The sequence below is a fragment of the Mus pahari genome, chromosome 10, assembly GCF_900095145.1.
Source record: "Mus pahari chromosome 10, PAHARI_EIJ_v1.1, whole genome shotgun sequence".
Taxonomy (NCBI): domain Eukaryota; kingdom Metazoa; phylum Chordata; class Mammalia; order Rodentia; family Muridae; genus Mus; species Mus pahari.
The window spans coordinates 52,477,013-52,486,481 of NC_034599.1; the positions used below are offsets into that span (position 1 = coordinate 52,477,013).

The 9,469-nt window shown below is 55.0% G+C and overlaps 2 protein-coding genes across 4 annotated transcripts in view; both read left to right on the forward strand.

The window, feature by feature from the left end:
- The window catches only part of Scamp2 (secretory carrier membrane protein 2), a 28,177-nt gene extending 25,786 nt beyond the window's left edge, over positions 1–2,391 (forward strand). Inside the window, exons 8-9 of one of the 2 annotated variants that reach the window (XM_021207395.2) lie at positions 683–803; positions 1,015–2,391. In XM_021207395.2, coding sequence (XP_021063054.1) covers positions 683–803; positions 1,015–1,149 — 256 coding nt within the window. In that variant the 3' untranslated portion in view covers positions 1,150–2,391. The remainder of the gene's footprint in view (positions 1–682; positions 804–1,014) is intronic. The other variant, XM_021207394.2, reaches the window with a different exon arrangement.
- Positions 2,392–3,065: 674 nt separating this feature from the next.
- Positions 3,066–9,442, forward strand: Ulk3 (unc-51 like kinase 3). Of its 2 annotated transcripts, none has more exons than XM_021207794.2 (16): positions 3,066–3,271; positions 3,915–4,055; positions 4,138–4,258; positions 4,696–4,800; positions 5,689–5,832; positions 6,025–6,107; positions 6,530–6,685; positions 6,870–6,975; positions 7,164–7,204; positions 7,443–7,545; positions 7,677–7,741; positions 7,835–7,910; positions 7,982–8,022; positions 8,310–8,357; positions 8,485–8,551; positions 8,645–9,442. In XM_021207794.2, the coding sequence occupies exons 1-16, from the start codon at positions 3,170–3,172 to the stop codon at positions 8,659–8,661; spliced, it is 1,416 nt and encodes a 471-aa protein (XP_021063453.2). In that variant the 5' UTR covers positions 3,066–3,169; the 3' UTR covers positions 8,662–9,442. The 2 variants fall into 2 exon arrangements, with proteins under 2 accessions (XP_021063453.2, XP_029399238.1); XM_029543378.1 differs by having other exon boundaries at positions 7,985–8,022.
- Positions 9,443–9,469: the final 27 nt, after the last annotated feature.

The following is a 9,469-nucleotide window of genomic DNA, read 5'->3' on the forward strand; positions in this document are numbered from 1 at the left end:
TCATTACAGATGGTTGTAAGCCACCATGTGGTTGCTGGGATTTGAACTCAGGACCTTCAGAAGAACAGTCAGTGCTCTTAACTGCTGAGCCATCTCACCAATCCCCAGAAAATAATTCTAAAAATATGTACATCTGGACTCTGAAGCCTAATGGCATTGCTCTTCCCACTATTCCCACACTGCTTTGATCACTGTCACTTTGTTGCAAGTCTTGACATCAGGTAGTATGAGAATAATCCCTTTACAGCTAAGGACACTGAGGCTCTGGGGACGACAACCACTAACAACTGAGGTGACAAGGTAGAGAGGCAACAGGCTGACCAGTGCTCCTCTCCCCAGCGTCCTCTGTGAAAGCCGAGTCTTCCGGGTCCTCACCCTCAGCAGCATTGAGCTTTGGACTGCTCCTGGCAAGGGGGTTGCCATAACTCCTTTCTGAACCTCAATGGGCAGGAAGAATTCCACATGACCCCCCTCTGAGACCTCAGGAGAGCTCATGCTGGACCAATGTGGGCCTGTCAGCACTTATAGCCTGGTCACTCACAGAGGAAGGTCACTCACAAGACTCCCTGTGCAGTTGGGAAATGTCCAGGTGGTGGTCAGGACACAACCATTTGGGAGAAGTGCTCCTCTTGGGGACTTCTGCGTCTCAATCTTACCCCACCTCTGGTTTCTCTTTTTGTAGTGGTTGGCTCGCAGCCCTATCTACGGTGAAAGGTGGGCCCTTAGCTGTGACCATCATCATGATGGTAGTGGCTGGCTTCTTTACCCTCTGTGCTGGGCTCTCACTCTTCCTCCTGCAGCGGGTAAGTAGGGTAGAGCCAACAGCGAGCCCAAGTAAAAATGCCTATCTCTCCTGGGCGGGCACACATCTAATATTCCCTGCTCCTGAAGCCCAGCACCTCGGCCAGGGCTCTGAGTAAGCAGCCAGGCACGGATGACCTCTCCGGTGGCTGCCACCATACACTGATGGCTATACTTGCTCTGGGCTTTTCTCACTCCAGCCTCCTTCCCTAGGTACACGCCTTCTACCGCCGAACCGGAGCCAGCTTCCAGCAGGCGCAGGAAGAGTTCTCCCAGGGCATCTTCAGCAGCAGAACCTTCCGTGGGGCCGCCTCATCTGCTGCCCGAGGAGCCTTCCAGGGGAACTAGGCTTCCCGGCCCTCCTTTCCTCAGCCCTGGCCTCTCTGTCACCTGCCTCCTGAGCTGCACTTCCCATGGGTGCCTTACGCAGTGACTGTGCCAGCACAGACCTGGCAGGGATCTGTCCCTGCTCCTCCCTCAGCAGTCAGCCTTCTCCTCTAAAGAGGGGGGAGAGCAAGGAACAAGAACTTTTTTTTTTTTAACACAGGGGAAAAGAAAAAATAACAAAGCTGTCTTTCCTTTTCTAATGCTGGCTTGGTATGATTCTGTCTGGAAGCAATGGGACTCTTCTCCCTGAAAACAAATGGACTCATGTGCTTGGGATCATGGGCCAGCCTGGGCTCACTGTACCGGGGATTTTACACAGGCACCCTGCACTCCACTCCTCCCTCTGCAGACTCCATCTGTATTGGGTCTCCACAGCCTTTCCTTTCATGCTTGGGCTTCATAAGCCCCCCCCCCAATTGGCGCCACTCTAGCCGAGCTGTGTTCTGGGTGGGGGCACAGAAGTTTCCCAAATTATCTTCGGGTGAGCTCCAGGTGTTCTTCACAATCGAGTCATGACCCTGTGCCTGCTATGACTCATGGTGTGATAGCACCTTGTGCCCTCTGGGGGCCCTCCCTAGCCCCTCTTCTTCAGACTTCTGAATGTATACTAAGTGGGGTTGATTGGGTCTTGGGGATGGGGAGGGACCGAAGACAAGTCAGTCAAGTCCTGCCCAGCCTCTGCCAGTCTTGTGAGAGGGTAGGTGTCTGCTGACCTGTTTTGGCTTCTCTCTTCCCAGGGGACTCTACCCCTCTGCCTTAGCCTGGCCCCTGCCCATCTTGAGCAATACTCACCTCTTACAACGCTTAGGGTCGTTTGGAGGAAATCAGTCCTGAGCTATGTCCTGCAGGCAGGACTGCTGAGCCTTCTTTCTGAGGGTTCTTCCCACAGTGGAGTCTAGGTCCCTTTCCACTTGTCCTGGGGGCTCCACGGGTGTGTCACTGCAGTGGCACCTAAGAAGCCGCTGTGGAAACCTGGATCCTGTGTTGTGTCAGTACTGCAAGAGCTCACCAAGCTGGCCAGTCTCCTGCCCCTAGGAACTGGGGCCCTCCTGAGGCTACCCTCATGCTGTCAGCCCTAGAACCTAGAGTGGTAATGACAGCCACTGGGGTTTTGTAAACTTCCTGGTATTATTTTCCTCCATGTACAAATGTATATGTCATGTCTCAATTTTTGTGCTTAAATAAAAAGATTTTTGGACAGCACTGGTCCTGATGTCAATGGTGGACTTGGGAGGGCTACAGCCTACTAAGATAGGTGAGGTGACAGTTAAAGTTGTTGGTGGCTGAGCTGTGATGGACGACAGACCACTCAACTCTAGGGAAGAACCCTTTCCAAGAGTGAAAGGCAGAGTCAAGGACCCTGGCAATGGCAACTTGGTCTCTTCCAAAGGCATTTAAATTGTTTTTAGCCAGGCATAGTGGCAGATACCGTTAGTCCCAGCACTCCGAGGCCAGACTGCTCTACAAAGTGAGTTCCAGGAGAGCCAGGGCTACTCAGAGAAACCCTGTCTTCCAAAACCAAATAAACGAATGAATACGGGCAAGAGCACGTGTGATGATCAGAGAAGAACTTGCTGGAGTCCGTTCGTTCTCCCTCTTCACCCTGTGGGGCCCTGGGATTTTCATATCCACTGCTTCTGGTCTTGAAGGGCAGGGAGAGAGCCAGGCTCTTCCTCCCGCCCCCTACGTTGGTGGTCTCTAGGATGCCATCCCCATGTGATCGTGTCCGCAGTCCTCGACACACCTCTACACCCACTAAAGCCTCGGTGTCTGAAACCTGCCTGGCGATCCTTGGCAGAGGGTGTCACCCAGCCCGCGGCGGGCGGGGAGGAGCCTCGGAGGGGAGGTGTCGAGCCGCGCTTCCGGCGGGCAGCGCCGGGGCCCTGTGGAGTCCCGCCTCGCCGCCCCTCGAGCGCCCCCAGCTTCTCTGCTGGCCGGAACCTGCACCCCGAACCAGGAAGCACCTGGCGGCGGGCGCGGGATGGCTGGGCCCAGCTGGGGTCTCCCTCGGCTGGACGGTTTCATCCTTACCGAGCGCCTGGGCAGTGGCACGTACGCCACGGTGTACAAGGCCTACGCCAAGGTGGGTGTGGGCGGGTCGTGCCCGAGGTGTCCTGGCGCCGGGCACCCGACTCCCGTGCCAGCCAACTCCCTGCAAGCCCGGCTGGGTGACGGGCCAAGCTGAGCAGGAAAGGCGACCGCCTTGAGAGCCGTAAGGCCACAGTGGCTGCCTAAGCTCGTGGAGGAGGCTGAAGCTAACCGCCCCTTTTAGGTTTTAAAAACAGCCACGCCAGTTTGGTCTGGAGGGGCGGGCGATGACCTAAGGGAAGCTCTGTGTCAGTGGCTGAAGAACCGGCTCTGCACGGAAGTTGCCTTTGGGGCTGGGAGGAGTCTGGGGTCAGACTCCCAGGAGGCAGCACCAGTTAGAATGCAGAGTGGCTAGCTCTTTAAATAGTGACATCCCTCGCCCCCGTCCCCCCACCCCTACCCCCGCCACTCCCGAAAGTGATGCCGGTGAGTTAGAAGCACGGCGTTGGAGAACACTTGCTGGGGTGGGATTCCCGAATCCGGATGCCTCGTTGATTTGAGAAGTGGAAGCTGGGAAACTTGGAGGCCCATGGAGAGTGGACAGACCCAGGCTGGGGAAAGTTCGCAGACTCAGAGCCCACTCCAGCCCATGGGGTCGGCCCCTTCAGAACAGACACCCCGAATTTCCTGTACCACAGAAGGATACTCGGGAGGTGGTAGCCATAAAATGCGTGACCAAGAAGAGTCTCAACAAGGCGTCAGTGGAAAACCTCCTGACTGAGATTGAGATCCTCAAGGGCATTCGGCACCCCCATATCGTGCAGCTGAAAGACTTCCAGGTCTGAGTCCAGGACGGGGTGCCTCCAAAGGAGGCTGGAGAAGGGACACCGCCTAAAGCTGTCTCTTTACTTCCAACCGCAGTGGGACAATGACAATATCTACCTCATCATGGAGTTCTGTGCAGGGGGTGACCTGTCTCGCTTCATCCATACCCGCCGGATCCTGCCTGAGAAGGTGGCCCGTGTTTTCTTGCAGCAGTTGGGTAAAGAGCCTGTGACACACCCCATGTCTTTTTCTCCCCTATCCCAATGCTTTGCTGTCTACCATGTTTGTGTCCCTAGCATCTGTAGGGAATTCAGGCTTCCACATGGGGAACACGGTGTAAGAACCTTGTGGGATCTTCCAGGGCCCAGTAGGTGGAACCCAAGTGCTTTAGTGAGGGAGAAAGCAAAGTCCTAAAGGGCTGGGGCTTTTCTGGAGGCTTCTGGAAGAGAGAGTGGTTTTATGAAGGGTACAAAGAGCAGGCACTTGGGAACTCTTAGAAGTGGCCAGAGCCTGGTGCTTCTGTATGTTCTGTAGCTCAGCCAGAGCAGCACTGCAGTAATACAGCTGTATGGGAGGGAATAGGTGGAGGCCTGGGGAGGGGAGGGGCAGGTGGGAAAGAGGCTCTGACTTATTTTCTTGTGGCTGACTCCTCAGCTAGTGCTCTGCAGTTCCTGCATGAACGGAACATCTCTCACTTGGATCTGAAACCACAGAACATCCTGCTGAGCTCTTTGGAGAAGCCCCACCTGAAACTGGCAGGTCTGCATCTGGAACAGCAGGGAGGCAGTTTATTTAGAGCGGGTGAACAGTGAGTTCCTGGCTGTGCTGCTCCCTCAGCGGCTTGGTTCCCAGGTGTCCCTCTGTTAAATCATTAGTGACAGATCAGGAGGTATAGGACTGAGCCCTGTCACCAAAAGATAGCACCCATTCCCAGGCTGCAGTGTGGTGGGTGGAGCTAGGGATCGAGTCTGAATCAGAGTTGGGGTTCAGTCTGGAAATAGTGCCAGTGTGTGACCAGCATCCAGGATCAGTCTGTGAGCTGAGGCCCTACTTAATCTGTTCTTAGGGTTAGGGCTCAGTCTGGACAGCTGAGGAGAATACTTAACAGTGGACAGGTGTTTGTGGTTCTGGTAAGATTTAAAGAATGGACTTGAGTTTGGAGGCCAGTGATCATGACGGAACTTAGTGCTGGGGCTGGGGTGGGGCTTCCTGTGGAATTGTGTTTGAGATAGGCTTAGGGGAAAGGTGCTTAAGAGGCCTTGTGCGGGGCTGGTGAGATGGCTCAGCGGGTAAGAACACCCCACTGCTCTTCTGAAGGTCCGGAGTTCAAATCCCAGCAACCACATGGTGGCTCACAACCATCCGTAACGAGATCTGACTCCCTCTTCTGGAGTGTCTGAAGACAGCTACAGTGTACTTACATATAATAAATAAATAAATAAATAAATAAATAAATAAATCTTTAAAAAAAAAAAAAAAGGAGGCCGTGTGCCATACAGAGGGTTTCCAGCCCAGAGTGGAATATAGGAGTGTTGCACAGGGGAGGAGGCGGGAGTGGTCTAGATGAGTCTAGGTTGGGGAGGAGCTCTGACTGGAGTCACAGAAGCAGCTGGGATTTGATCCCTGGGCCTGCCCTCTTGCCTGCAGACTTTGGCTTTGCCCAGCACATGTCCCCGTGGGATGAAAAACACGTGCTCCGCGGTTCCCCGCTCTATATGGCTCCTGAAATGGTGTGCCGGAGGCAGTACGATGCACGTGTGGACCTCTGGTCTGTGGGGGTGATCCTGTACGGTGAGACTTTTGTTCCCTTGCTGTCCACCCTGAGAGTTACTCTGTGATTGGGCCAGGCTTTTCTGGGCTTCTCCTGGGTTCTAATGAGAATTAAGGGCTCTACTCTGAGGGATTTTGGTCCCTTTTCTGTGGGTGAGCTAGGCCAGACTTAACCCTGTTCCCTTCTGGCCCCTCCTCTGCCTTCTTCCACAGAAGCCCTCTTTGGGCAGCCCCCCTTTGCCTCCAGATCATTCTCAGAGCTGGAAGAAAAGATTCGCAGCAATCGGGTGATTGAGGTGCGTCATACAGGGTCAAGGAATCCACCGGGTATTGAGGGACTCAAGGCCCAGAAGTTTGTTCAGCACTGCGCAGACTGCAGTGCAGGCTCTGGGCCTTTCAAGGCAGTGGGGCATGCTCTGCGGTGGAAGCCTAGAGTCTGGTCTGGTCCTGAGGATCCATATTAACCACGACAGGCAACAAATGACCAGGCCCAATCTTCCCATAGTCCGGGGCTGGAGGCAAATACCCATTTGATAGGAGACTGATAAAGGATGCTTGGCTGTGTTCCTGCACATCACCTGGACCTGCCATGCTCCACTCAGGTCTCAGATTACCCACAGCAAACACGTACCCCTTCTGGGGGATCCTAACAGGCCTTGGGCTTTGGGCTCAGATGTTGGAGCCTTCTGTGATGTGTCCCTGCTCTATGCCTCTGTAGCTCCCTCTTCGGCCCCAACTCTCCCTAGACTGCCGGGACCTGTTGCAGCGACTTCTAGAGCGGGACCCCGCCCGTCGAATCTCCTTCCAGGACTTCTTTGCCCATCCCTGGGTGGACCTGGAGCACATGCCCAGTGGGGAGAGCCTGGCACAGGCAGTAAGTAGACCGATGGGGATGGGGTGGGCTGGGTCTCATTTGCCTGCTCTTGGTGACGGATAGGTGACTGGCTCCCAGAAGCAGAGCAGGTTGCCACAGGACACAGGGGTGGGGTTGCTGATAGATGCTACGTGCTGTGGCATTAGGAAGGTAGGTCTGATTGCCGATCCTCCAATCCCCCCAGAGGGCCCTGGTGGTGGAGGCTGTGAAGAAGGACCAGGAGGGGGATGCTGCCGCTGCCCTGTCGCTCTACTGCAAGGCTCTGGACTTCTTTGTACCCGCGCTACACTGTGAGGACCAGGCCATTCCTGTAACCTGCGTGCAGAGGGGGCAGGAGTTGGGTCAGGCTCCCCGTTCAGAGCTTAGGGGAGATGGTGCAGAAGATCAACCTGGAACTGAGCATCTGAGGATTGAGAGGGTTTACTGTGGGGTAGGCTCTCAGCACAGCGTCCTCATACGAACCCTTCACCTTCCACAGACGAAGTGGATGCCCAGAGGAAGGAGGCAATTAAGGCGAAGGTGGGTGAGCTCCCCAGGAGAAAAATGGGTGGACGTGAAAGGAGATACCAGAGAAGATGAGCCTCCGGCAAATGGCATTCTTAGATCCCACGAGACAGGGCTGGGGGACGTGGGTGGGCCAGGCTAGCTTGTTGGATGGCTGCCACGGTTAGTGTGAGGCAGTCACTGAGGACCAGAGGCAAACTTGGAGGTGGGTGCAGGACAGGGGGATATCCCTCAGCCCCTCATTCTCTTACAGGTGGGACAGTATGTGTCCCGGGCAGAGGAGCTCAAAGCCATTGTCTCCTCCTCCAACCGGGCCCTGCTAAGACAGGGTACAACTGTCCAAGAGCTGCTTCGAGGTAGGCTTCCATCCCCGGTCTGTGCGCAAGTCCTGGCCACCCCACTCCATCACGGCAGGGAGACTGACAGGGCCTTCCTATGCGAAAACAACAGGCTGCTCCCTCACCATGGGCCTTTACTCTCACATCAGAGATGGCCCGTGACAAGCCACGCCTCCTGGCCGCCCTGGAAGTGGCCTCGGCTGCCCTGGCCAAGGTTCGTGCTCGCTGTGGTGAGTTCGGGTGGGACAGGAAGGACACCAAGGCACAATATGGAATGGTGTGCCCCGCCCCATCCCTCTGGCTATAGGAGGAAGCTGGCAAAGAGCAGGATGCCCTGGACCTGTACCAGCACAGCCTTGGGGAGCTGCTAGTGCTGTTGGCAGGTAAGGCCCCAGCACCGCTTTGGGCCCTGTCTCTGGCTACCCTGTCCTCACCATCTCCCCTCTCCTTACAGCAGAGGCCCCAGGCCGAAGGCGGGAGCTCCTTCACACCGAGGTAGGGCTGGGCGTCGGGATGTGTTCCTTTCCCTTCTCCTACTCAGGTCTGTGGGACATAAATAGATCGCATATGGTATTTCCTTGCCTCAGAATTGTGAGGTCAGTGACCCAGGACTTCTGTGCCTGGATTAAACCAAAAGTCTGCTCGGCTCCTGCAACAGGGAACAAACAGTGTTATCAGAGACAAGGCCATTCTAATGAGACAGAGGGTTCTGGGGGACATCAGGGGTGAGGAGGCGCTTGACTTGAACCCTCCTCACGTCTAACCATGTCGTCTCTTGGCAGGTTCAGAACCTCATGGCTCGAGCTGAATACCTGAAGGAGCAGATCAAGGTGGGCACAGACGGGCCTCGCTGGGCAGTGGCTTGTGCGTTCCTCCTCTCTGCGGTTGTGTGTGCACTCTGACACCTGAGTCTAGCTGTCTCCGTCTTACCCCTCACTTTGGTTTTATATCCCACAGATAAGAGAATCTCACTGGGAAGCAGAGAGTCTGGACAAAGAGGGGCTATCGGAGTCTGTTCGTAGTTGTGAGTCCTGCCCTGGGGTCTGACAGCCTTTAACAGGGTTTTGCCTCTCTCGCCAGAGACCCAAGCCTGACCTTCCTCTTTCACCTCTGTTAGCTTGCACACTGCAGTGACACGGGAAGGACCAGAGGATGGAGCACAGCCCTAGAGAGAAGCTGCATACCAACGCAGGTTGACACCTGCGCACCTGGGACCTTCCTGGACCAGCAGCTCCCACATCCTAGTTCCCAGCATTCCTCTCTGAGTGTTCTCCACCCTTGGGGTGTCTGGTGGCAGGTGTACTAAACTCTGGGAGAACTACTTTAATGTGACCTTGTCATTAGGTGACTGCTGGTCTAAGCCTGTCGGCTTCAGGACATCATCACCCTGTTGTGTTCTGTTCTGCAAAGAGGACTTCATGCCTCTTCAGGACACTTCAGGTCCTTCCCTGCTACCAGACAGCTGCTGTACCTGGGCCACTCTTCCCTGGGAGCCTTTATTCCAATCCTACTTTCTTCTTGCACTGGAATGGGACACTCCAATACCCTCAGGGACTACCTACCCGACAGTATGCACTCGGCTCTCAGACCTCTCCAGTCTTCCTGCAAGCTCACAGCTGCCATCCTTTTCAGTTCTTTAAGACAATCCTTCATGCATGAAAGTCGTGCCCTTTGTAAAGGTGGAATACATGTGAGAACTCCAGACCTTCACTGCCTTAGCATGGAAGAGGGGTCCTCATACCCACTTACTTACAGCTCTCTTTGAGGGGATATGCCACACTAGTCACATGGTGGGCCCTGAGCTAGAGCTGGGTCTTGGCTGGGTCTTCCCTTCTGTCCTATTAAGCTATGGATACATCCACAGCTTATACCCTGTGTGAGCTGGAGAACTTACGTATCTGGAGTTACTGGAGGATTGCGCTTTTTAAAAAAAAAAAAAAAA